The 26,511-nt window shown below is 57.7% G+C and overlaps 2 protein-coding genes across 2 annotated transcripts in view; one reads left to right on the forward strand and one right to left on the reverse strand.

Moving 5' to 3' along the window:
* Positions 1–961: 961 nt before the first annotated feature.
* Positions 962–12,319, forward strand: LOC306951286 (relaxin receptor 1-like; the record flags this gene model as incomplete). Its single annotated transcript, XM_079541759.1, has 18 exons — positions 962–1,010; positions 3,236–3,379; positions 4,055–4,135; positions 4,224–4,329; positions 4,664–4,735; positions 4,987–5,058; positions 5,371–5,442; positions 6,263–6,334; positions 7,773–7,847; positions 7,944–8,015; positions 9,121–9,192; positions 9,290–9,361; positions 9,517–9,588; positions 9,673–9,744; positions 10,798–11,027; positions 11,123–11,533; positions 11,693–11,908; positions 12,150–12,319. 18 exons carry the CDS (start codon positions 962–964, stop codon positions 12,317–12,319), a joined length of 2,130 nt encoding a protein of 709 aa, XP_079397885.1.
* Positions 12,320–14,344: 2,025 nt separating this feature from the next.
* STARD8 (StAR related lipid transfer domain containing 8) overlaps positions 14,345–26,511 on the reverse strand; it is a gene marked incomplete at both ends in the record, with an annotated part of 39,932 nt that continues 27,765 nt past the window's right edge. The window contains 13 exons of the mRNA XM_079542009.1: positions 14,345–14,462; positions 14,700–14,876; positions 14,992–15,209; positions 15,560–15,781; positions 16,041–16,155; positions 16,259–16,469; positions 16,580–16,778; positions 17,061–17,220; positions 17,309–17,482; positions 18,262–19,631; positions 20,680–20,743; positions 23,395–23,476; positions 24,965–25,036. Coding sequence (XP_079398135.1) covers positions 14,345–14,462; positions 14,700–14,876; positions 14,992–15,209; positions 15,560–15,781; positions 16,041–16,155; positions 16,259–16,469; positions 16,580–16,778; positions 17,061–17,220; positions 17,309–17,482; positions 18,262–19,631; positions 20,680–20,743; positions 23,395–23,476; positions 24,965–25,036 — 3,182 coding nt within the window. The remainder of the gene's footprint in view (positions 14,463–14,699; positions 14,877–14,991; positions 15,210–15,559; positions 15,782–16,040; positions 16,156–16,258; positions 16,470–16,579; positions 16,779–17,060; positions 17,221–17,308; positions 17,483–18,261; positions 19,632–20,679; positions 20,744–23,394; positions 23,477–24,964; positions 25,037–26,511) is intronic.

Here is a 26,511-nt window from a genome sequence, read left to right on the forward strand (position 1 = left end):
GGGTCAGAGCCATGTCCTCGCATGGCTGTCAGCGTGGAGCTCTAGAGGTGAAGGAGATGTGTTTTATTCTCACCTGCTCAGTGCTGATAGGAACGGTTGTTGGGTTGTTTTAAAAGCGTCAGCAAGTTTATTGATAAGTTTTAAATGTGTTATTAAGAATACTCAAATAGAAAGGGGAAAAGAATACTCAAATAGAAAGGGGAATGTGTTCATCATTTAATCTCACACACCTACATCATGCAGCTGAGGAAAGGTGGGAGAGCCACTCCAGCGTCCTGAGCAGATTTGCCTCCAGCAGCAATGGTTGTATTTGTTATATATTTACAGATTTTCTGGACTCATAACAAGCGTTCAGAACTTGGAAAGGAGATTCCAAGCAGATTCACCACACCGACGGCAGAGGAACGGAGCACAGAGATCACAGCATGGTGAGGCCACCAGGTCCCCTGCAGTGGCACAGCTGTGACTCCTCAAGGCCCATCCTTCCTCTTAAGGGTGAATCCAGGCCAGTGAAGCAGCTCAGTCTGCTGGTTCCTGGCAGCTGAGTGAGGGCAGTGGTGACCTGAAGGTGCTGGGGGTGGATCCCTGGCAGACACCCTCCAGCTGCGTCACGTGCAGGGTCTGGGGCTGCCCTGCCCCACATGGGAGCAACTATCGAGAGGGCAGGAGCACAGGCTGCAATGCCAACTCCCTGCGTGGAGAAAGCAGCCCTCTGCCTCCTCCTCCTCCTTCTCCTTCTCCTCCTCCTCGCCCTCCTCCTCCTCCTCAGCTCCCAGCCTCCCCAGCCGGGCATTGCACAGCACAGCACATGGCTTTCGGAGAGCACTGACAACTTGCAGCACCCCAGTGCTGGCGTGCGTTGGTGGAAGCTACTGGAAGGAGAGGACTGGTCACATCCCCACGCTCCATTCGCCTCCTCTGCCTCCCGCAGCAGCACTCTCTCGGTGCCATGAGCCCCATGATGGAGCTGCTCCTGCTGGTGCTGCCCTCGCTGCTCTGCGCTGCCACAGGTACGTGGGTGAGGCCACTGCTGGAAGTGGGGAGGGCCGTGGACCATCTGCTGGGGGGCAGGAGAGGGGGTTTTCGTGGGCAGCTGTGTCCCAGTGTTCGGGTGCAGAGCCCAGCACAAACACGGCGATGCCTGCAAAGCGCCGTGCTGCACGGAAGAAGAATGCTGGGTTCAAGGAGCATTTTCTGTGCCGCCGCTGATGCTGCTCTCTTCACTGTGCTCCTGCCAGACTCCCACGTACCGCAACCCCATGGACACGTAACCCCAGAAACTGCCACAGGTTGTGCCTCTGCCTCTTAGTTGGGAGAAAGCGAGCATGGAGCAGAGCAGGGGAGGTGCAGGGCAGTGCTAATGCTGCGGTCGGACAGGGGACGGAGCAGTGGACAAAACCATACGAAAACCAGGTGCTTTTGTGGGGAGCTGGGAAGGGCTACGCCAAGCATCCAGGCGTTCTGTGGTATTTCTGTCGACGCTGATTTGTTGTGCTTTGCTTTTGTCGATGGCAACGCAAACCATTCCTTCCCCAACGGCCCGTGGGAGGGGAGGGTCGGCCTCTGTCTGATGTGCAGTTAATTATCGGGGCAGCCCTGACAGCCGCGCTGGGGGCACAGCTCAGCCAGCAGCAGCGCTGGGTCTCAGCAACGGTGGGATGCTGGGATGCTCAGCATGGGATGGCCGCATCCTGGGCAGCACCAGCAGTGATGTGCTGGCAGCAGCCCTGGGCTTTCCTTGAGGATAGAGGTGATGTAGATGTAAGTCAACTGCTTTGCTGCATGGGTTAGCTCCTAGAGATTTTACCTTCTGGAAATGAATTTATTGAAGTGACTTGGGAAACTGCTCTGAGTTCAGGGAAGGCAGAGCAGGGCTTTGGTTTGGTTTTGAAATGAGTGGGCTCCCAGCGGAAAGCTCTCAACCCGTCCCTCTGGCACTCACATGCAGTCCCACAGAGCTGCATAAGACCCTGGGATGAAGCTGCACGATGAGGAAGAACGTGGTGTGTATGGACTGGGGCTGAGAAATTGGCCTCAGCTGGGCTGCCCCCCCCAGCAGCAGTCTTTGGCTTTGTGCTCTATTTTGATCGCAGCCGTTTTATGGGGCTGCGTGGGCTGCGTTTACAGGCCTGTGTGGCCCTGCAGGGATGCAGCAAATGCCAAGATCGGCCCCGGCTAAATTTGGCTGCTTCCTCTCAAGGCTGCCTTTTCCCAGAGCCAGGCAGGGGGTACACGAGCAGTGCCCGCTTTTCTTTGTCCATTTGTTTCACTTTTTGCCCATCTCTCCCCATTTGCCTGATTTCTCCCTCATACTGTAACCGGTTCCTCCAGCCCCAGGTTGGTTAGTGCAGAGCAGATCCCGGGGCCAGGGAGCATCAGGTCCACTGCGACCTCCGCTTCCTTCAAAAGCAGCATCTGCCTCTGTTTATGTGCGTCAATATATATGTGGATAAACTCTTCTCTCGCGGTATTTACATAGCTCCATATGCAAACACTCTCTGCTGTGGGGACCGTGAGGTCCTTCTGCCATGTCTCTGCAGTGTGGGGCTCCCTGGGTCCTGTTTTGAGACAGGTCAGCACAGGAGCAGCTCCTGCACCTCACCATGGCCAGCATGGGACAGTGAGGCTGCAACCAGCAGTGGGATGCTGCTCTCCCCCTCTCTTGCTTAGGGCTGGTGGCGAAGGCAGAGTGCTTGCTGACGAGCGTGTGTGCACAAGTGAGACAAAGTGCTTTTAATTATAGCATGCCCCATTAGCCATTAATAGGCTGACAGCTGAAGGAAATGTTGAGCGACAGGCTGGGCCCTGAAAGCAGCCCTGCTCCCTCCTGATTCCTGCCTGCTGCCACTTCCCGGTTCCTGATCAAAGCAGGTGTGGAAACGTTTAGCTGGATCTGAGGCATGCCTCTGCCAGGGATAATTGCAGGATGCTAATGAACAGAGCCCCGGAGCTGAGTACCTCAACGGCTCTGACAGAAGGGGCTCTGCAGAAAGGGAGCCTGAAGCAGCCATGCGCTGTGGTGGGACAGAGGGCTGGTGTGGGCTGGGGTAAGGCACAGGGAGAATGTCTGTCCATGGAGGAATGTCTGTCTGTGGGAGAGTGCCTGCTCTGGGCATCAGGGAGACCCACAGGGAGCAGAGCCCTTTGCTGAGGGTTGGCAGATGGCACATGGACAGGTGGGAACACAGCAGGATTCAGCCCCCAGAGTACTGAGCATCCCCTCTTCCCTCTGCAGAGCCTCTTCCCACTCCCTCCAGTGATGGGTACGTGTGTCCCCTGGGGCAGTTTCCCTGTGGCAATCTCTCGGTCTGCCTGCCCCAGGCCCTGCACTGCAACGGGGTGGACGACTGCAACAACGGCGCTGATGAGGAGAACTGTGGTAATTAGCAAGACCCTAGGAAGGTGGGGTGTCCCTGGGCTGGAAATGCCAAGAACTGGGATGATGAGAGCATTTAGGGCAGAGCTGCAGCCTTCCCTGTGAGCGATAGCAATGGCAGGAATCATGGACCATGGCGCTCTGGTTCTGGCGCTGTAATGCATGCCCACTTAGCAGCTCCCCTGTTTGGGACTCTCCTGCAGCAGTCCTCAGGGTTGTGTGGACTGTCTGCAGAGACAGAGGAATGGGAGGTTCTGTGCCAGCTGTTGGGGCACACGGCTGCACCAGATGTAAGGAAACAAAGTGAATTCCCTTCTTTGCACAATACGCTGTGCCACTGGGGGGCTCTTCGCTCAGGGATGCTGGAAAGCAGAATGTAAAAGAGCCAGAGATTGGGCAAACATGCTGCTGGGAGCCGTGGGTGCAGCGCCTGGCACAGGACAGGCTTGGTGGGATGGGAGAAAGAGTGGAAGGAAAAGTTTATTGGGGTTGCATTTGGATGCACATAACATGGCCAGATGGAGCTAGCTCTGCTTCACACAGGCATGGGGCTGGAGACAGCCTGCTGCCTTCTTCCTTCCCCGCACCCTGCCTGGGGCTGTGGGGTTCTGCACCCACCATGCAGAGTTGCTGGGCGCTGTGGGATGCAGCCGTGCCTGACAGCACTCCTGCCCACAGTGGACACCACAGGCTGGCTGGGGGTGCTGGGCGACATGCTGGCTGGGAACATCTGGACAGAGGACGAGGCGGACACGTGCTGTAAGCCACCTTCAGGACTGCCTTCCCATCCCCTCCCCACCACATGGGCCCCCATTGCCCCCTCAGCACATCCCCTCTGGTCCCGCAGTGCTGGAGATGTTCCCGGAGCAGTGCCGATGCTGGGGAAGGGCTGTGGACTGCACTGCACAGAACCTCAGCGCTGTGCCCAGGCTGTCCCCCAATGTGACACAGCTGTGAGTACCACAGGGCTCCCCCCATCCCAACACTGCCAGGCCGGGGGCTGCCAGCACCACTGATCCCCCAGCGCCTCTCACATACATGACATGAGAGCAGGGAAGGGGGGGGAAAGCATGAAAATTCTCACCTGGAGAGCAATTAGCAGGATTGTGTTAATGAACAGCAGCTGCCTTGCAACACATTCCTATTTCAGGGAAAGGGAGAGTCAGGGCTCTCTTGTCCTCCTGTTTTTTCTCTCTGGCTCTGAATTTGATTTTTAAATTATTTTTATTATTAGGTCTCTGTTTTGTGTGTTTTTGTTTTTTTCTCCTCCTCTCACTTTCCTGATAGGGACCTAAAGAGAAATAAAATCCACACTCTGCTGGACAACCAGTTCGCTGGGTGCTGGAGCCTGAGGAAGCTGTGAGTACTGCCTGTTCTGTCCCATGGGGTTGCACGGGGGAATGGAGTGGCTGTGCTCTGCTCCTCATCTCTGTCATTTGCTCCTCCTGCTGCAGGGCTGCAGGTCCCCAGCAGACATGGGGCACGTCCTTATTTCCTGGGGACCTGCAAGCCCTCAGAATCCCTTAGAAAGCAACTCTCTCTCTATCTGCTTTCTGTTCTGTTTTGTTGTTGTTGTGCTTTTGTGGTTTTTTGTTGTTTTTTTTTAATAGATTCTTGCAGAACAACAAGATCCGTGTCATCTCACCCAAGGCATTTGCTGGACTTTCTCAGCTTAGGATGTTGTAAGTAAGAAAGGCTGCATGATGAGGCCTGGGGGAGAGGGGCCATGGGATGCAGCTCCTCACGCACAGCACAGCTGCTCCTATGAGAATTGCACCGAGCTGCTGTCGGCTGGAGTGGAGGGGGGGGAGAGAGAAGGGCAGAGCAGAGGCACCTCCAGCTCCCCCAGCTCCAGCTATGCTCTCCTCAGCCCAATTCCCTCTGAGCCGGCCCTGCGCTGGCACTGACCAGGGAGTGTTCCAGGCATTGGCAGTGGGGGCTGTGAGCAGCCCCACCAAGGCAGGAGGAAAATGCCTCTCCTGCTCTGTCCGCAGGTTCCTCAGTCACAACAGGATCTCCCAGCTGCTGCCCCGCACGTTTGAGGACCTGAACCGTCTTGAGTGGCTGTGAGCTCCCCGCTGCTCCCGGCTTCCTCGTGTGCATCGTGACCGTATTTCCTTGGGGGTGGCAGCCCAAAGCCCTGGGAGGGATATGGGGTGGAGCAGAGATGCTGGGCTCGTGGCTCTGTGGTGGGAGCCAAGCGCTTTTCTCCTGCAGGGAAGAAGCTGCTCCTGCTGGGCTGCAGAGGGCAGTGGGTGTGCACAGCGCTGGGCTCGGTGCAGGGTACTCTCAGGACCACAGCTCTGTGTGAGACCTTCCCAACGTGAAGTCAGTTTGCAGGTCCAACCCCCCTCCAAAAGTGCTTAAACAAAAAGGACAGCCCGTACCATTCGGTCCTGTTTGCTCTCTAAGGCTGCATTTGGTCAGAGCTGGGGTGCAGAGGCTGCTCTGCACGATGCTCCCCTTCCCCCCCCTCCCCGCATGCAGGGCTGCTCCCAGCTTCCCTCCCGATGTGCCACAGGACCGGCTCAGCTGTCCCTTAAATCAAAGAGGGAAACAACAACGAGCAGCTCATGCAGGGTGGTCTGTGGAGCACACAAACCAGAGGACTTCAGAGAAGTCAGGCACAGCCCCGAATTCCCTGAATGGTGTTTAATTTATCATTGTTTCACAGCAGAAGAGAGGAAAAATCCAGCAGAGCCTGACTGTGAGGGAATCCAGGCTCTGCAGCTGGATCTAACGCTTCAGCTTGGCCAGGAGCTAAGGGGAGGGGATGGGATGGGGCAGCCCCCAGCCCGGGGATGGGGCCGTGGGACAGGCTCCCAGCGCTCTGCGTGCTGCCAGAGTCCCTTCCCTGCTTTCACCTCTCCTTCCTCTCACCCCCAGGATACTGGACAACAACAGGATTGCCCGGATCACCCCTGCTACATTCTCAGGGCTGAGGTCACTGTACTTCCTGTGAGTCCTGGGGAGCCACTGTGGGTCACCTCGGTGCCTCCTGCGCTGCTTGGCCATGCCCCAGCTCTGGGCTTTCTGGGCTCGGCCAAGCATGCTGTGCCCCCACTCCTTCCCCGGGGATGCCCTCCCACTGCACTGCCAGCAGCTGTCAGGGCAGGGTGGTGCTGGAGGTGGGACCCCAGCCTTGGCCAGCCATTGTCTCTTGTGCTGCATGTTTGTACAGAAGGCAGGCTCAAGCCAAGCATTGCTTATGAGGCCCATTTCCAAGTGGAAGAAAAGGATAACTCTCGTGTTGCGACTGCCATAAAAGTAATCTTGCAGTCACTTAAACATGATTGCAATGCCTCCTCCACCTCCACAGTCCGCTGTGCAGATCAGAAACTCTGGCAGCAGCCTGGAGTCAGTGTTAGGGGAGAAGTTTTGGCTGTCAGAATGGAAAAAAAAATCACAGAATCGCAGCAATGTGTGTGTGAGCACACATGCACATATGTATGCTCACGTATATCTGGCTGCTTTAAGCTGTAATCCCTGAGCACATAGCTGCAAGGGAAGAGCCTCAGCTATTGCTGCTGCTGTGGGCTTGCACATCTCTACTGGAGATGTCTGGGCTGGAATTAGTTGTAAAAGGCCCAAAATGGGGTGTGGGTGTGTGGTGCTGAGGGGGCTGTGGCCAGGGCTGGGAGCTACCAGGGGTTCTGGGGGTCTGGTGCTAGGTGACTGGGACAGCGAGCACCGCAGAGGTGGGGATGGTTGGGGCTGTGGGGCTGGGGAAGGGCTCTGGGCAGGAGGTGCTGTGCCCCCAGAGCTCTGTGATGCCTGGTTGGCACCCCGTGTCCCAGCTCTGTTCCCAAAGCTGTGTGTTCCCACGTTGCGGGCAGTGGAGCAGCTCAGTGACGCAGCATGTTTATCATTCTGCCTTTTTTTAACAAATCAAACAAACTAATAAACTGCGGTCACAAGAAGTGCACTAAGAAACACTGCACGCAGGCATGTGCAAAGGGGTTGAAAAAATGTCAGAGGGATTCTGGGCTATAAATCTGCATTTACTGCCTTCACCCTCGGGTTGCTCACTGCTGGCTCCGTGCACCTTTCTCCCTGGGCTGCGCCCATTCACTCGCTGGCTGTGACCCCTGCCCATTACATCCCAGGGAAGGTGAACAAAACTCTGCACTGCAGTTAAGCTGCATGCACCAGGTGTTTGCCTGCATGAACTGCTTCGTGCTTTGACACGGGAACAGGGGTGCAAGGATCCATCAGACAGGGAGGTGCTGCCAGCCCTGAGCTCATCTGGGTACCACTGTGAGGAGCCCTGTGGTCGGGCCAGGCACGAGCAGAAAGCCTTCATGGTGTGCCATGTGGCCCAGTGTTAGCAGCAGGCTGCGTCCTGTGTGGGTGGGCTGCACTGCAACCCTATTTTTCCCTACTGCCTCCCCCTCAGGTACATGCTGAACAACTCCCTGGCCAAGATACCCGATGGTTCCCTCTGCGTGGAGACACCAAAGCTGAGCTGGCTGTGAGTACCTGACTGGGGCAGCTGGGATCTGGGTACTGCTCCTGGGGGCACTGGGATGGGGCTGGGGAAGCAGCAGTGTGATTGCATTCCCTGCAGGGAGCTGGAAGGGAACAGGATCCAGGCAGTGCGTGGGGCCATATTCCAGCAGTGCCGTGAGCTCACTGTGCTGTGAGTACTTTAGGGGTCCCCCTTCCCACTGTGGGTGCATGGAGGTGGGTGATGAGCAGTGCTCAGCGGGGACCCCGCTCTGCTCCGGGCTGTGTCCCAGGTGAATGGTTCCACTCTGTTTCTGTAAGCAGCATTGGTACTGCAGTCAGCTTTGCAGACTTGGCCAGCATTGCTCTCCAGAGCCTTTTGTATGGCTGGATACCCAGCGGGGCAGGGAGCTGCAGGCAGGGGCTGCTGTGATCCACGGGGTCAGAGGCAGGGCACTGCATGGAAAAAGTTGCTTGTGGTGCACAAGCAGCAGGGCCTGCAGCCAGCTCTGAGCCTCCCGCTGGCATCCGGAGCCCCTAAAAATATCCCCAAGGAGACATAAAGCTCATATGCTGGCTCCGTATGTCAGAGAGCGACAAGCTCTGTTTAGTCCCCTCCTGCCCGGGGCTGAGCAGTGCTCCAGGCTCTCATGCAGGTGCCACCCTGGCGCCAATGAAAGCAAAGAATTCACCTTTGCCCCAGCCCACCCCCTCCTCCTGGGCAGAGCTTTGAACAGTGCTCTCTGCTCCCTTTGGGCTCCCTCATGCTGCCCACTTTCTGGTCCTGCTGTCACCATTCTCAGAAGAGGGGAAGAGCCACTGTCTCATGGTCAGAAGAAGATGCGGGTGTGATGAAAGTCCCCTGTGCGTTTTGTTCAGTCCTTGAGGACAGGCCTGGGTTCTCCCTGACCTCCTCTCCCACATCCATGATGGAGGTGATAGCAATGGGACAAGGGGAAATGATTTTAAACTTGAGGAGGGAAGGTTTAGAGCAGAGGTCAGGGGGAAGTTCTTCACAGAGACAGTGTGGTGAGGTGCTAGAACAGGCTGCCCAGAGAGGCTGCGGATGCCCCATTCCTGGAGGTGTTCAGAACAGGTAGGACAGAGCCCTGGGCAGCCTGGTCTAGTACCAGATCAGGAGGTTGGTGGCCTTGCCTGTGGCCTGGGCATCGGAACTTGATGACCCTCGGGTGCCTCTGCAGCATCTCGAGTGCTCACAGCCAGACCTGTGCTGGGGTATGCTCACGGAATGCACGTGGACAATGCTGCATCTGTGCTCTCCCTTCCTCCTGGCCCAGGATCCTGCGTAGGAACAGACTCCGGTGGATCCAGAGTGGGGCGTTCTCTGGGCTGAGCAGGCTGGTGGAGCTGTGAGTGCATGGCTGCTGTGCCCCTGAGCCCTGGGCTGGGGCCCTCACTCATGTGGGTTCCCCCCTGCCTCCCTAAGCACCGCTCTGCTCCACGTAGTGACCTGTCCTGCAATGGGTTGGATGAGCTCCCGCCATCTCTGTTCCACAGCCTGGCTGCCCTGCAGCAGCTGTGAGTATGGCTCTCTGCTCGCCTGCATCAGGGCTGTGTGCTGCCCTGGGGTGGGGAGCTCTGAGGAAGAGCTGGGAACACGGCTCCTTGCCCTCGTTTCCAGCTCCTGCAAATGCATCCAGGGGGAGGAACAGCGGCGCCTTGTTTCCTTCTAGGAACATCTCCTACAATCCTCTGAAAGAGATTTGCCCCAGCCAGTTTGAGAGCCTGCCCCAGCTGCTGTCCCTGTGAGTCCCGCAGCGCCCCAGCCCTGCAGTGCCGCAGTGGGCCCACACCCAGCAGCAGCACCCAGCCCTGCCTTCATCCTGCAGGAGCCTGGAGGGGCTGGAGATCCCCAACATCCACAATGTGACCTTCCGTGGGCTGTCCAACCTCTCCCACATGTGAGTGTGGAAGGAAGGGGCGCCCCAAGCCAAGAACCTCCTCCTGGAGCAGAGGGGATGGCACGCAGAGCTGCGTGCCCCACAGAGTGCATGCTGTGCAAGGGTGCTGTGCAGCCCTGGGCACAGGTGGGGTGCGAAGGGTGGGCCCTGCTGACTGAGGTGGGTACAGGAAGCCAGGGTTAAGCAACCCCATTCGAGCTCCTTTGCTTGTGCGTGAGCTAATGGCCTGAGAGCAGCAGAGATGTGGAGGCAGGGTGGGCATGATGGCAGTGCAGCCGAGGAGCCAGCTGTGAGTGCTTTGCAAGGAGGAAAAAAAAAATCATTAATTTTCTGCAGATGCACGTTTTAGAGTACCTGTAATGAAAGTCAACTGTACATCTTCCTTTCTGTAATTGGTCTGTTTGGACTGCAAATATGGTACATTTTCTACCTCACTTGCTAATAAGCAATCATTTCTCTCCTTTTATCTATAATTAAGCAGAAATGAGCCTTGCATGTCAGTTTTGTAGTAATTTTCTAATGTGGAGTTTTGCTAAGCTTACATGGAATTGCTTTTCTAAGGCTTGAAAAGATTAATCTGAAATAACATGCAGGGGAAAAAATTTGAATCCCTGCTAATGGAAGCTGAGAGACTCAAAAAAGGGATTAATTTTTTAAATGTTTGTGAGAATCACAGGCTGAAGGAAAGCACTCAGTATTTATTAGCCAGCAGTGCAGAACAGGCACAGGTTTAAGTGTGTAGCACTTGATCCAGGAAAGCACAGGGGTGCCTCCGGGCTGTTTTGTAAAGGATTCAGGCTGCTTTTGTGTCCAAAGCAAATTGCGGTGGCTGTGCAAACCACAAGCCCTCTCGTGCTCTGCAAATCCCTCTCTAGAAGAGGGTTACCAGGTACTCCTGTCTTCCAGCGGAGGCTCTAAGGCAGTTGGCTGCAGTGTGAGGGTCCGACCGGCTCTTCACCAAGATGGGGAGTAGTATCCCAGTGGGGCGGGCAGGGCTGGGAGGAGGGTGGCTGTGCAATGGCTGAGGCAGCAGCCAAGTTCCCCCCCCTGCAGCTACTTCAAGAAGTTCCAGTACTGCAGCTCCGCGCCCCACGTGCGCAGCTGCAAACCCAACACGGACGGCATCTCCTCCTTCGAGCACCTGCTGGCCAACATCATCCTGCGCGTCTTCGTCTGGGTCATCGCCTGCGTCACCTGCCTGGGCAACCTCTGCGTCATCTGCATGCGGTCCTGCGTGGTCACAGAGAGCAGCGCGCACACCATGGCCATCAAATCCCTGTGCTGTGAGCCGGGGGCGGCCAGGGGCTGCGGGGGCACTGATGCCATGGGTGCTGCTGAGCGCGGTGCCTCCTCCTCACGGTGCTTTGTGTCTCCCCAGGTGCGGACGGCCTGATGGGCATCTATCTTTTTGTCATTGGTGCCTTTGACCTGAAGTACGCGGGAGAATACAACCGGCACGCGCAGGGCTGGATGGCCAGCGTGCCGTGCCAGCTGGTGGGCAGCCTGGCCATGCTGTCCTCTGAGGTGTCCGTGCTGCTGCTCACCTACATGACCCTGGAGAAATACTTCTCCATCGTGTTCCCCTTCAGCTACCGCAGAGCCAGCAGGAAGCAGACAGCCTCAGTGCTGGCTGCCATCTGGCTGCTGGGCCTCTCGCTCAGCGTCGTGCCGCTGTGCTGCAAGGAGTCCTTTGGCAACTACTATGGGAGGAATGGGGTGTGCTTCCCACTGCAGTCTGAGCTGGGTGAGCGGCCCAGTGCCAGGGGCTTCTCCACCACCATCTACCTGGGTGAGGCCCTGGGTAGGGATGGGGATGGGGAGAGCGGGGTGCGGGGTCAGGGCAAGCTGAAGCTACAGTGGTGTCTCCTCTCTTCCCACTGCTGGAAGTGGGCTGCTCTGCTCCTAGTCTATCAGACACGCTCAGAGCAAAGTTTCTCCCTGTCTCCAGGCTTGAACCTCGCAGCTTTCATCACCATTGTCTTTGCCTACACTGGCATGTTCTACTCGATCCGCATCACCACCTGCAGAACAGCGGAGAGCAGCGTCTGCCCCCGGGATGTGGCCATCGCCAAGCGCTTCTTCTTCATCGTCTTCACCGATGCTCTCTGCTGGATCCCCATCTTCCTGCTCAAGCTGCTCTCCCTGCTGCAGGTGGAAATTCCAGGTGAGGTCTTGGAGTCTGCTGCTACCCACCGCCATTCCCAACTATGGGCCTCTTGGGGTGGGTGCTGTCGAGTCTGGGTGCCCCCCCACCCACATGTGGGCTGTGAGGGGAAGAGGGGGGGAGCACCACTCATCCCTGGCTGGGCCCTGGCAGAGGGCAGCAGTCATGAACCCCCACCGTGTGTGGGGTGCTCCCCCCTGGGGGAGGCTGGCTGCCTGATGGCATTTCCTGGTTGGAGCAGGCACCGTCACATCCTGGGTGGTCATCTTCATCCTGCCCATCAACAGCGCACTCAACCCCATCCTCTACACCATCACCACGGCTCCCTTCCAGGAGAAGGTGAAGGGCTGTCTGCACGCCCGGCGCCCAGAGCTGAGCTCCCGGCAGAGCTTCATGCTGGTGGTGCTATAAGGCAGGCAACCCCTGACCCCTGGCACCACCAGCACACCAAGCATTCGCTGCACGGCTCAGCCCTGCGGGCATCTTCACAGCTGCTCTCAGGTTTGGCTGCATTCTGTGACCCAGAGATGCGACCCCGATGTCTCCACAGCACTGCATCACAGCACTGCATCACCGCGCTGCTCAGCTCTGCAACGGGGCATCAGCTCACAGCACCCACTCACCACCAGGGTTCCTGCATCAGCCAGCAGCTATCGTTAGTACTTTATTAATTACACGGATAGGAAGAGCAGCCCCAATCCAAGTCAAACAATCTGTTGCATTGCGTATGATACAAAACGAGAAATAGCCCCTTAAATACAAAATACACATCTTTTAAGTGAGCATCACCTGGTGCTGAGCTCTACCGTCCGCAGTTATATATTAATATTCCAACTGTACAAGTATTTATATAGGAAAAAAAAGAAACATTTTTTAAAAAAATCAGGAGAAAAATCACTCCCTGAAGAAGTTATGTATTTTATATATATATAAATATATATATATAAAAACAGAATACAGACTGGGTCATTTTTATTTTCTTTTTAACCAAAAGAGAGACAGACATGATTTGTTATGGCAAAACTGGCACTGGGAATTGCTCCCGCCTGTGGGTCGTGTTGCCTTCCAGTTGGAACGACGTCAAGTAACTTGGGTCCCTGCCTAAAGGAGAAACCAGGTCAGTTCTGGGCACTGCAGGAAGAAGGAAGGGCTGGGAAGGGGAAGCCAAGCTCCTTGCAGGGGGTGCTGGGGCAGCTCTGCACTCCTGTGGGGCACAAGCTCTGCTGCCTGCAGTTGCCCAGAGACGTGAATCCACCGTGCCTGTTTACTGCAGTGCACAGGAGGCGTACAAAGCCTGGCTCTAGCAGTTGGGTTATCACCATTTGCTTGCTTTAGTGAAAGCAGATGCTGCATGATCAGCTCCCCTCACCCCCCTCTGGTAGGGGTGCACTGAGACCCTCCAGCTGTAAGCAGGGAGCTGGGAGCTGCAGTGCTGGGCACATCCTGCTTCCACCCTTCTTGCTCCACTGCCTCAGCCCCCTTGTATCGCTGCCCCTTCATTAGCTTCCCTGCAGCTGCTCTGGGTTTCTAGCCTTGTCCACCCCCATCCAACTGCCTGACACTGGTGTGCAAGGATGGCACCTGGCTTGGAAGCACGTCCATCCAGCCCCCACTGCAATGCAGTGCACAGGGGCGTCTTTCAGTTGAAGAAGTCCAAGGCAGTGGATCAGACAGCTTTATCCTTCATCTCCTATGAAATTTAGCACCAAAGGTAATAGCAGTAGATTCCTTCTGCCACTTGACAATGGTTGTCAGTAAATGGATCTATAGATATCTCTATGTAGTCCTCTCCTCCAATAAGAGCATCCTTCAGCAAACAGGTTCCCAGCCCAGCTCCCTGCCTGTCCCCACACTGGGTGACACTGCACATGCACGCTTGTCCTCTCACCACCCAGTCCTCACCTCCTCACACAGCACTGTGATCTCTGGCCTTGGCTCCACCTGCCCCCTCAGCTTGCACACCTCTGCTGCCTCCAGCTTTGCTCCACGCACCCTCACCCGGAGCAGCCCCTGGTCCAGCTCATTCTGGACCATTGGGCATCACCCCAAAGCCCCCTCTCTTCTCCAAGGGCAAGCAAGATGCTCTTGTCCATCTCTCCTACACAGCCCCTTGGGGCACAGCTCCATCGCTGCCGGCAGCCAGCCCTGTAGCATGCATGGGACAGGACAGATGAGCAACGGCAGGTGTGGGGGGTCCAGCTGCCCCTGTCCCTCCAAGGAATGGTGGCAAACGGCCCTGCAGGGGGAGCAGAGAAGGGCCACACACACATAGGGCAGCCTGTGGCTCTCTGTTGGGGAGCCAGGCCCAGGTTAAAAGGAAGCATATAAATATGTGCCCATCTTAGTGGCATGTCAGCTTCTCACTCCCCTCCGAGTGTCCCAGCCCCATTGGCTGCAAGTCCGTGGTCTGACAGGATGCAGCATCTTCCCAGCTCCTCAGATCTTGGTCTCAGGGCCATTCGGACTCAGTGCTGGGAAAGAATCTCGGATCCTCACCAGCTCCATGGCACAGAGGTGCCCAAAGACTTTGTTGTACCACTCCGGCGATCGGCCCCTGGGAAAGGGAGCAAGGCAGGACAATGGGTAAACGGGCAGGGCAGGCCACAAGCAGCACCTTGTTTCTTGCTAGCTGTGATGGTCTATGGTGAACAAGGACAATATGGCAGCAAAAGGAGCATGTCCTCCCCCCTCATCACTATGGGCACACAGCAAAACGCAGGAACAGCTCCCACACCCCCACCAACATGCACGGATGCAGAAGAACAGCAGTGATCCCAAGGGCTTCTCGTACCTGAGGTCAGCCCTGCAGATGTGCGTCACTTTGGAGCGTCCCATGGCGCTGGGCTCGATGAGATACTGCGAGGTCAGCACCACGGCTTTAACGCCTCCCTCCACCTGCAGCTTGTCGTGCTCCACCGAGATGGAGATGAGCAGGCAGGCTCCTCGTGGCAGGTCTGTGCGCCAGCACCTGCACACAGAGCGGCACTCAGCCCTGGGCTGCACCACACGGGGCTGGGAGAGCCCACGCAGCCAGCCACACCGACCAAGAACAGCCCTCCAGCTCCGGTCCCACCTGCCCTCACCTGAGCACCACGCAGTCCCTGCGTGGGTGAGGCGCCATGCTGTCCGTCACATAGTGATACACCTCCATGTCCTTGTCCAGAGCCTCCACCACCTTGCTCTGAAGCAGGTCCTCGTCCCAGAGGTGACGCTCCCGCAGCACCCGCTGCAGCACCGTGGAGGGAGGGGCCTCGACCTCCGTGGAGACTTTCCACAAGCGCAGGGGGTGCCCGTCCCCAACCTGCTGGGGCCAAAGGAAGGGTCAGGCAGGCTGTTCTGGGAGCCCGTCCACCAGTCCCCAAGCAGTTCCACTGACGGGTCCCACTGCCGTGGAACAGCACCATGGGACAGAAGAGTTGCGTAGGGTGGTGGAGAGGGGTAAATAGAGATGTGATGGGCTCTGAATGTAGAGCACGCTCTACCTCTGAGCTGCCCCCCTCCAGCCAGGGCAGGGACCACCGACTCCCTCCCTGCAGAAGGGAATGGGCACCAAGGGCTCATCAGGTGCCCACAGGACCTGTAGCTCGCAGTGGTTACTTTGCACCCAAATCACCTTGTAAATCCAAAGATCCCATTTGCAGTAACATTCACCTTTTTGCAGGAGAGCTCCGTGTTGAGGGGTCCTGGGGTGCTCAGCCATCCCTTGAATTTCTCTGATGACTCTTTGAGCAGGTTCCGGACACTCTGCTCAAAGTAGGAGTGTAAATCCTTGCCTTCCCCTTGACTCGGGGTCATAAATTCGGACAGGGGGTGGGGGTAAGCATCTGCTGACATGTAAGAGCTGCTCAGCTGGAGCAAGATGTCATGGGAGACCTGCAAAGCAAGAGTGCGCAGCTCATCAGGCTGGGAGTGATCCTGAGCAGCCAGAAAACCACAGCTCCTCATTGAAGGAGGTGAGAAGGACAGATGCAACCTCCCTGGGCACACTTCCTGTGACCAGCTCCACAATGAACAGGGCTCTGCTGGCCCCGTGATGCCCCAGGCTGACCCTGTGGGTGCCCTCCCCTCACCCTGCACTGACCCCACAGACCCAGGAGGGCAGCACCAAGCTGAGCGCACCACAGCCACCCACCTGGAAGAGCTTCTTGCAGTCAGTGATCATGTGGGAGAGCCCCTGTGTTGCAGCCATGTTCTCATTCAGGTCCTTCTGGTCAGGCTTTCCCATAGTGCCTCTCCTGTGCATCACCCTGTGGATGGCACGAGCTGAGAGCAGGCACCAAAGCCCAGCCCCAACTCACACCACCCCCAGCCCTGTAACGCAGAGCAGATCAGCAGGAGCAGAGCCCTTACCTCGGTGAGGTGCTCTCCCTCTTGGACACGTTGAGATGGAAGAGTGAGGGGGCCAGGCACACGGCCAGGTTTCCAGCAGTCATCTGGTTCTCCTCGGCAGAGGCAATGTCACTCAGGAAGTAGAGCAGGGTCTGCAGCACCTCACGGTTCTCATCCGGCATCAGGATGATGGCAGCCTGCACTGCCTGCAGCTGCTGCTCCTTTGGCACAACTGAGGGCAGCGCCTGCAGTCAGCGCTCTGTCCTCACCTTAATGGACCTCCACCCTCCCCTTCCCCGGGAGCAGAGAGCTGCCTGTCCCCCCGCACAGCCCGTGCCTTACACTGATAGATCTGCAGGAAGGTGTCGGTGAGCTTGCTGGTGAAGATGGGCTCCGGCAGGTCACGGAAATATTGCTTCAGCAGGTCTGCCACGTCGTACGCTGACTGCCCCTTGTAGTTAACGTTGTCAGGGCTGGTTTCATTCATGTGACGGAGCACCTGGATCCTAGACTTCACCCCTGATTTACGGAAAATGCCAACCTGCCGGGAGGGAGCGGGAACATGCTGGGATGCCAGCTGAGTCCCTACCCAGCTCCTCACCCCCTACCCCACACCACCGCACAGCACACGTATGGGATGGCTGCGATGACCCCACAGACATGAATATCCCACAGAGAGCCTTGCTCTCCCCCTTCCCTACTTCCAAGTGCTGCAAGAAGTGAATGAACTGCTTGCAGTTCACTTCTTTTTCCCCAACTACAGCACTGCAGACAGCAGCTGCCCATGCTCAGAGCCCCCCAGCGCCCACAGCTGCAGCATCACCTGGTCCAAGCACTGGCTGCGGATGTAACGCATCGCCTGCTGGATGCTTTGCGGCAGCGGCTGCCCCGTCCTCTGCACATTGATGATGGGTGGCACCCCAAAGACTGACTTGTCCCTGTAGTCAGGGACTTTGCTCCGCTTCATGAACTTGGGCACAGTCCTGCAGGGTGGGATGGAGAGGTGGTCAGGGCAACCCTCGGCAGCACTATCCCCAGGGCTCCACCCCAGCTCCCTCCCCACCAGCTCACCACGTCCAGGTTTGCTTGTGGGGCACGGAGTACTTCTCCATGATAGCTGTGAGCCGCAGCAAGGAGCACTTCTGGAGCAGGTTGAGCTGAGCAGAGGACTGGCGATTGATCTCCAGCGAGGCAGAGTTCAGGCTGGGCCGGTGGGAGTTCTGGAAACTGTGCCAGCGCAGCTTTCTGTGGGGAAAGGCGGGCGTTCAGAGCCTTCCCACCAGCACCTGAGCTTGGTATAAGCACTGCAGCAGCCAGGCTGAACCAAGCCAGCCCAGCACCAGCCCAAGTGCCACAAGGGATGCTTCCTACTCCTCACAGAATAAGCAGGGACAGTGCCAGAGCACAGGGACACAGAGAGAGATATATTATCCGCTTAAAGGACCACTCCCATCCCGACACTCTTGCCACATCAGCATCCTCCCACCTGCACACTGGCAGAACTGCAGGAGGGCAGGGGCTCTGGGAAATGCACTAGCAGGAACACCTGCTTGCTCAAGGATAAAAGATGCTCCAACAAGCCAGTGCTCCGCTGGCAGCCCATCAACCCCTTTCTGTCTGCGCTGCTCCAGAAAGGCTCCTGCCCAGCTCCTGAGCTGCATTCCCGAGTCCAGCAGGACATAAAGGGCATCCCCAACTCACGAGAAAAGCCACCTCCATACATTCCTCTTTGCCCTGCTCAGGGGCACACTGCCCTCCAGCATCAACCCCGCAGGCTTGGGAAATCCGCAGAACTCAGCAGTGCCGGGAGAATCTCTCAGAGAAAGCACGAGGGAGCGCCAGCACAGCGAGAGGGAGCGAGAGGGAGCGAGAGGGAGCGAGAGGGAGCGCTGCCTTCCGCGAGAGCCGCCACCAGCCGACGCCAGCCGGCCCGCTACGGACGGCGCCGCGCATGGGGAGCAGCAGCGCAGCGCGGCCGCCAGGGGGCAGCCGCGAGTCGCGCCCGCAGCCCGCAGCCCCGCTACCTGCACGGCCGGGTGAGCGACGCTCCCACGCCCGAGTCGCGGCGCTCCCGCATCTCCAGCTCTTCGGCCTCGTTCAGGGAGTTGCCCGTGCTGTCAAAGTCACTGGCAGAGGTGCCGACGTCTGACATGGAGCGCTCCTCAAGGTGCAGGTTGGAGGGGAAGGTGGGCTCCCCTCCCGAGTCTGTCTCCTCTTCCTCCTCCTCCTCCTCTTCCTCCTCGCCCCCTTCTTCCCCCACCAGTTCGGGGGAGATGGCTTTATACCAGAGCTCCACTTTCTGCTGCAGCCCCCACATGTGCTGCAGGATATCGTCCAGGTTCTCGTAGGTCACCTCCTCATCTCCCTTGCAGAGATCCTCAGCGCTGCCAAACTCGGGCACGTTGTCGTACACGCTCACCCGGCTGCCCAGGGAGCTGCAGGAACCGCGGCGGCGGCAGGCAAAGCCCTGCGGGGAGGATGAGCCCTCCACACCGCTGCTGCTGCCACAGCCCCCCAGCAGACCCCCAGGTTTGGCTCCCGGCTTCCAGCTGCTCAAGGAGCCGCTGCCCAGGGGGCACAAGCTCTCAATGGAGAGGGATTTGGGGAAGGTGCCCGGCTTGTGGTCCCTGGGAACATAGACCAGGCAGTCCCCACGGCACGCCTGCCGGTGCTGGCATTGTCCTGCAGCCCAGTCACCGCTGGGCTCTGTGGCTGTCTGACAGGCCTCCAGGTGGAGCCCGCTCCGTTTTGGGTCAGAGCCCACCTTGCCTCTGCCTGAGCCCACCAAGCGGTTAGTCCTGTATGACACTGAGAAGAAGTGTTTTTTGCCATGGAAAGAGGCAGATACTCCTCTTTTAGGAGAGTTGGCCTTGGTGGCTGAGAGGTCCCCATTATTCTTTGTGCAGTCCCAGCCAGGATTGGCCACAACACCGCCGCATGGAACATCCTTCTCATCTGGGCCAGCTTTCTCTTTGTCCTTCCTTCGGAGCGACTCAATCCTCTTCAGGAAGCTGCGAGATCTCCTCTTCTTTGGTTTCTCCTTGGAACCTTCGCCGTGGTTCAAGGGCTGCTTGGCCAAGGAGCAGCTGCTGGGGCTGCAGGTGGGCTGGGAGACAGCAGCACCGTGGCCGGGGGACAGGTCAGGTGGTGTGGCTGCGACACCGAGTGTGCTGCCCATGCTGGCGCTGCTGTGAAGGGACACAGCCTCCGGGTTGGTGCTGAGGTCAGTGAGGACGCTCTCATGGCTGGACGCCTGCCGCACGCTGGAGGTGGGGACCTCGGAGGCCTGGGAGAGAACATCAGCAGAGCCCACCCGGGACCACCTCTTGCTGTCCCGCTGGAAAGCCCACCGGTCACTGATGGCGCACAGGTCCTCGTCCTCAGAGTCTTCATTCTGTGGGCGGCAGAGCAAAGGGGAACATCAGACCAGGGACACGCAGAGTGTCCTTCACCCTGCTCTGCAGGGACGAGCTCCTGAACTGCGGGCACAGCATTCTCCCCGTTAAGCACACAAGGAGGCCACTCCACTCCTTCTGCAGCAGGGCTCAGGGAGCACAAGGAGCGGTTGAGCCCGAGCTCAAGTGCTGGGCTAGGCAGTGAAGAAGTAGAAACATTCTTGCACCACCTCAGAACAGCTCCCAGGCAGTAACTGCATCTACAACAGCAAAACACTCGCCCATGGAAGCTGTGTGGGCACAGCCCACCCCAGCAGCCCTCGGCCTCTCCCAGCAGCTGTCCATTTCCCTGCGCCTCTTCCACACTGAGCCCCGCCACCCCGCTGCTGCTGCAACAGCTGCACCGCAACCAGCTCCAGCACAGCCCCTTCCCCTCCTGCTGCTTTGTGCTCCGGAGAAGGGGATCCGGACATGGGAACAATGTCCCCATGTGGTGGCCTTCCTGCCATTCTGCTGGGCAGGTGGGGGTCCTGGGCGCCGGGCCATGGTGCCCCAGCTGTGCAGAGTCCACCTGGGATGTGTGTGGTGATGATAGGGGCAGGGACCGGCTGCACCCTTTGGGGGGGACAGCCCCTCCACAGCGAGGGGGCAGGAGAGAATCCTCCCACAGAGATGGCAGGAGAGAAGTGATGGTGAAGGAGGTGCAAGAAAGGGCCAAGAAGTTCTGTGACCCCAGGTCTGTGCACTGCAGGAGTCCCAGCTCCACACAGCAGCCCCAAGGCTGCTGTCACCACCACCACAGTGGCAGAGGCCAGCCGTTCTCACCCTGCTTGATGAACCACCGTTACCAGGAGCACCAGGAGTTGTGGGGCAGAGACAGCATGGGCACACAAGGGCAGTCAGCAGCTCCCAGGCTGCACCCTTCCTTGCAGCAGGGACAAGGGGAGCGAGCACTGTGTGTAGCTGCGTGCACCGACCCAGGGGAAGCACCAAAAAAACACAACAGGCTTGCTGCTCCACGCATCCCCTTGAGAGTCCTGCACTCACCTGTTTACGCTGAAAGTGGACTTCCAGCTTCATGGAGGCACATGTGTTCAGGGTCATCAGCCTCCTGCAAGAAAACAAGAGACGCTGTACCCCGGCTGTGGCTTCCTGCTCTGCTCACAGTGCTTTCTTTCTTTTTCCTTATTCTTCTATTTTTTGTCTCAGAACTGTTGTTGTGCCTGGTCACCTGTCACCCAGCAGCTGTGGCTCCAGGGATCAGGCAGACACGTAGAGCTGGAGCAGCTCCAAGCACAGCACACAGCTGTGGGCAGGCTCTCGAGCTGCACCCTGCCTGCAGAGAAGTCCAGGGGCCCTCTGCACCTCCTTTGCCCCAGCACAGGAGCCATCACAGGAGTCCTTGGCACAGCAGCAGAGGAGTTTGAACCGCGCTGGCACGCTGGTGGCACGGGCACTTGGTTGTGGGCCAGCAGGGATTTTGCCAGCGCAGCCATCAGAGCGGCACTCAGTGCTCAGTGCAGACAGCAGGACGTCCCAGCCGTGCCTCGGTGCCTGCAGCCCCCAGCACCGTGTTTACTCTCACACAGCAGCAGCCCCAGCATCAAAGGGTGCCCGGCTCCCTTGGCTCACAGCACTCTGGGCACGCCGGGGTGTGAAAGGACAAATGCAGGGGCAGGGAGGTCACCAAGCTGAAGCCAGCAGAGCAGCTCTGAGCAAGCTAGAGAGGAGTGTTGCCACCCCACCTGCCCTGAGCCCACCCCCGTGCCCCTCCACCTATCTCTCAACTACAGATTAAGGTCCTATTTCTTTACACAAGTGAACGAATCTCCAGTTCATTCATTTTATTTAGCACTCTGTAAACTCTTCTGCAAGCACTGCACAACTTCTGTTCCGGCTTGAAAATTGTGTGCCTGCACATTCAACAGCAACAAAAAAACTTAGGCACACGTTACCAAAAATGTGATTAATGCCCCTTCTGTAATTCTGCTGAAAACTTCCAAACATGAGCACAGTTGTGCAGCTCATCCCCTGGGAGCAGAGGCATGTCACCCTATCCAGGCTGCTCATCACACCTATCTGCCTCCAGGACAGTGCTGAGAGAGCTCTGTGAACGAGCGATTACTCAGGGAGCAAAGTAACTTTGCAAAGCAATGACTATCATGGGTCAGAAACATGACTTCTGCTCAGAACTTAGCCTGTGCTCGGCTCGGGATGAAGGTGACCTGGAGTGCCCAGTGGCCACCTGAGAAGGTCTGCTGGGGACAGAAGCACCACAGCTTCAGAGATAACATCCATCAGCTCAACAAGAGCGGCAGCCTGAGCTGGCAGCAGAGCACTGGCCTTGCCCTGTCCATGCAGTTGTTGGGAGCCATCCATGCAGGACAGGGACAACCTGCACCTGGCCCTCAGAGCAAAACGCCCTGTGAATGCCTGCAGCCCGCCAGGCAAAGACAAAAGGACACAAAAGCTCAAACAGGGGTGGGTGCTCACCCTGGCACTTCACAGCCTCCCCAGCCTGCACTGTGCACAGCACCATTGGCAGAAGATGAGCTCTGCAGCCAATGCAGGGCAACAAGCAGCCAGCAGCCACCCTGCCCTGCACCTTGCTGCTCCCCAAAGCATGTCTGGAAGGCAACAGCTGTGCCAAGCACTGCTCAGCTTCTCAGCTTCTCAGCGTGGGGGCACAGATGTGGTGATGTGGCCCAAAAGCAAAAGCAGGGCTGAGTCACCTCCCTGCCAGCGTGACACAAGGCCTGCCCGGACAGACAGACGTGGGTCCCTCCTGTCGGTGTCTGGTCATTCAGAGCTCATCTCTGAAATGCCATGCTGCTTCCTCTGCCAGAAAAAAAAACCCAGTGGCATCTCAGAGCTATTTTCAACCCTGCACTGTGAGAGCAGCACGTCCTTGTGGGAAATGTCCTGGCTCCTATTGCCAGGCGCTGGGTGACCAACACCGCTCTGTTAGCAGGGCAGCCCTCGGAGCCACCAGAACAGCATTTATTCCAGGAATGGGCAGGAGTTTACAAGCACGATGCGAACCAGTGCTGCACTGCTGACAGCTCCTGAACACCCATAGCTCCCAAGGACCCGCACACAGGGCCAGCACACAGCACCTCTGCCCCACGCAGTGCCTCTCATTGCACGAACGCTCAGCAAATCCCTCGCCGCATGCCTGCTCTCTGTTGCAGGTGGCACAAACCCAATGACCGAGTGCAAATCTGCCTGCAGACAGAATTTCATCCACAGGCACTTTGACCTGGATCTGGCTCACACCATAAGCCACACACAAACCAACACAGAGGTGAGGTTTCCAAACACCGTTCTTGCAAAATCAAGCTACAAGATGTCCCTCCCCTATGGCTCTCCCCCCAGGACAACGTGTGCATGAAGCATGGCCCAGAGCAGCCAGGAGGAAGGAGAGGAGCTCAGGCAGTAAGGCCAGGCCTCCTTGCACCACTGCTCAGTGTTACAGCTCACCTCTCACCAACCCATTTTCAGCAGAGCTCCACAGCCTGGAGTTACCCACATGTAAAACTACAACAAGGCTCAAAAGTCAAACAAAAAGAACTTCTGGCTAATGTCTGTTCTCCTGCAGCTCTGCATGTTCACAGCAAAACACAGCGCAGTTTCCCTGGCACCACAGTCCACCCAACACAGCAGCTGTGTGAAGCACCCGCAGTCACTGCAGGACAGCAGGCAGCACCTGCAGGGCTCAGCTTGGCATTCTGCAGCCACCAGCCGGCTTTGTGGAAACTTTACCTGCAGAGAGATTTGAGAGAATCCTTGTCCAGGAAACTGTGGTCTTTTTTCACAGCGCCGATGTCAAGAGGGAACAACGAGTCTGGGGACAAAGGCAAGAGGTGGTCAGTAGGGCTCCAGGCAGCTCCACCACAGAGAGGTCAGAGCAGGAAGGGGCAAGCAGGGCGAGACATAGGGCAGGGGCAGGGGGCATAGGGCAGTAGTGAGGGTAGCAAGCACCAACCCAAAGAAAAGAAGACCTGTCAATGGCACTGACACCAGGAGCAGCCAATACAATGGCTTCCACCACTAGAAGGGAAGAGCAGCCCAGCAAGAAGGGCCCAGGTCCACAAAGTAAGAGAAGAGGGACCTGAGTGATGTTACCCCTGCATGGAGACCTTGGGCCATGGCAGGTTTTGGAGAGAGGCCACCCCAACCAGTGCTCGACGGCCGTCTCGGTGCCCATAGAACACCACAACGAATGCACAGTGATCCCTCAGTGCCCCAGACTCCCTTTGTCCACTATTCCATCAGGGTCAAGAAAGCCTCTTGGCTCCACTGAGGAGAGCTGAGAGCTGCTAAGAAGTCTCCACCCCAAGAAAGCAGCACCAGTACAAGGCTGCACCAGTTCCAGAATCTTTTTCCATCTTTCCAAGTTCAAGTGAAGGCACCGTGTGCCTGGACTCCCCGGGCAGATCATTTTTGGGTGACGAGGTGCCCCAGGGCCCCCTCCAGCACTCACAGAGAGCTCAGGGATTGCTGCACAGGGATTGCTGGGCTGCGAGCTCACCTGGCTGCTGCAGCCGCTATGGAGTGCAATTACCAGAGGGTCACACAGACCTGCCGGCTGCGGGGAACAGAATGAAATGGCCGTAGGATGTGGAAAGCTTTGCTCAGAGGCTGGGGAGGGGGGGGGGGGGGTTCGTTCCCAGACCGCAGCAACCTCGGTCAGCACAGAGCCCTGGGGCCGGGCACAAACTGCAGGACCCGGGCAGCTGCCGCACGTGGGGCCAGCCCTGAAATAGGAACCGGAGCCGAGGTGCAGCCGGTAAGGGCACTGGCACCTGGTGAGGCCGTGCAATAAGGGCATCGCCTGGGCACGGCGGTGTCTGGATCACAACATGCACAGCAATGAGCGCCGTGCGGAGCCGGGGGGGGGGGGGGGGAGGCAGACAATGGTGGGCGGTGCGGCCCCACAGCCGCGCTTCCGCCGATTGTCGCGGCCGCCGGGCCGGGCTCCCTGCAGGCTCCCGCCGTGTGGGGCCGAGCTGCACACGAGCTCACCTGCAGCACGGCGTGTGCACGGCTGGGGGACGGGAGTGGGTCTGCAGGGCCCGGCAGAAGGCAGAGGGGCAGGACATAGCACTCCCTGCGCTGCCCACGTTGGCCATTGGCACAGCCTGCTTGCACCCAATGCTCGCACCCAATGCTCGCACCCAATGCCCGCACCCAATGCCCGCACCCCGACCCGCCTTGGCCCAACCAGGAGCCCTGGGATGTCCCCCACAGCCCTGCAGCAGGGATGCCGTGTTCCCTCACCCCTCACCCAGGCACAGTGACCCTGCCCCAAACCAGACTGGGCAGCTCTCACCTTCATAAAGCTGGGCATACTGCGGGAATCCCGCCGCTCGCAGCCAGTCGCAAGCCTTCTTGGCTTCAATTTCTGAAACAGAGCAAAGGAACAGTCTGAGCATCCAACTGGCAAAAGCAGTGCTGCATCGTGTGGCAGCTCCCCACGCCGGGAGCCCAGCAGCCGTGTCACCAGAGCCCAGTTTTGTATGCACCAACCAGAAGGAGCACCAAGAACACCCGCTGGGAAGCAGGTGTGAGCGTGGTGCTGGCAGCAATGGGGCACTGTGGGCTCCCACCATACAGGACACCAAGCAGAAACTGCTCAGCTCTGGGTGCTCCACTAACGTGGGACAAACATAGCACAGGTGGGACAGGCCCATGGACACAGTTCTAATTCTAACTCCTGATGAGACGCTTCGTTTCTAAACCCACCAAACCAAACAAAGCACTCTGCCAGGAGAGGGAGAGGAACATCTTTATTTTCAATACTTAATTCTGAGCCCATCAAAGCTTAGGGCTGGTCACTTCATGGAACTTTTGCAAACATCCTCCAGAGGAGTCTGCCAAAAGAACCTTTTCTTTTCCCTCCCACTTCCCCCATCTCTGACCACCCCCTCCTTTCTTTCCAGCTCGCTTTCATCCTGGCACGCAGCACAGCCTGCTATAAGCACAGGCTCTCCAGCACAGAGGGGAACTGTAGCCACACTGGACCATGGGATGCAGACTGACAGCTTGCCCAGCCACCAGAGCCCCAGTGGTTTCTACAACCCCTGCCCACCCCATCCCTGCTTCCTCATCCACGGTTCAGCTGTTCTCAGGCTGAGCCCATCCAAAGCCCAGCACAAAGTTCCGGGAAATTTCTCAGATTTACAGAACTTGAGGGAACGTGCAGCCAGAGAAAGCTGCTGTCTGGTGTCAGCAGTCCATCTGTCTGCTGAGATTTACAGTTCTTGTCACAACAAACAGTTGACTTCAAATGTAGAAAATGTGACTGCAGCTCCAGATTTCTGCCCATCCCTCCCACAGAGGCTCAACCCAGAAAACACCGGGACTGAGCCTGATTCACCCAGAGTGCACGGCAGTGAAACTCTCCAATTTCATCACCATCTACTGACAGCCGCAGCTGAGAGCTCCTCTTGCACTTACAATCACAAAGATACTGCGCAAAAAAATTAAAAGGACAATCCAAGCAGTTCAGTTAAGGACAGAACCAAGGCAAAACCCCTGACCTGAATGCCTGAGGCAATTCAGGGAGGAGGTTTGGAACGAGCATCCAAATGTGGATCCAAACAGCTCAGCTGTGTGCTGAGCCCCAACAGGACTCAGTGGGGCTGAGATCCAGGGGTCTCTCCGCAGCCCCCATCCAAAGCCATGGGGTGGGTAACACTGTGCCCTCACGGCGGGGAGCACTTTCAGACCGTTTTGATCACCTGTGTCCCTCCTTCATCCCACACAGCTCCTTCACAGCTGCCTCACCTCAACCTGCCTTCCCCCCCCTGCCCCTCCTACCTTCAGAGCTGAGCCTCTGACCACAGCACCCAAAGAGTCAGGCGTCCCCTGTAGAGA

This window comes from Tetrao urogallus (genome assembly GCF_951394365.1).
Source record: "Tetrao urogallus genome assembly, chromosome: 13".
NCBI classification, from domain to species: Eukaryota; Metazoa; Chordata; class Aves; order Galliformes; family Phasianidae; genus Tetrao; species Tetrao urogallus.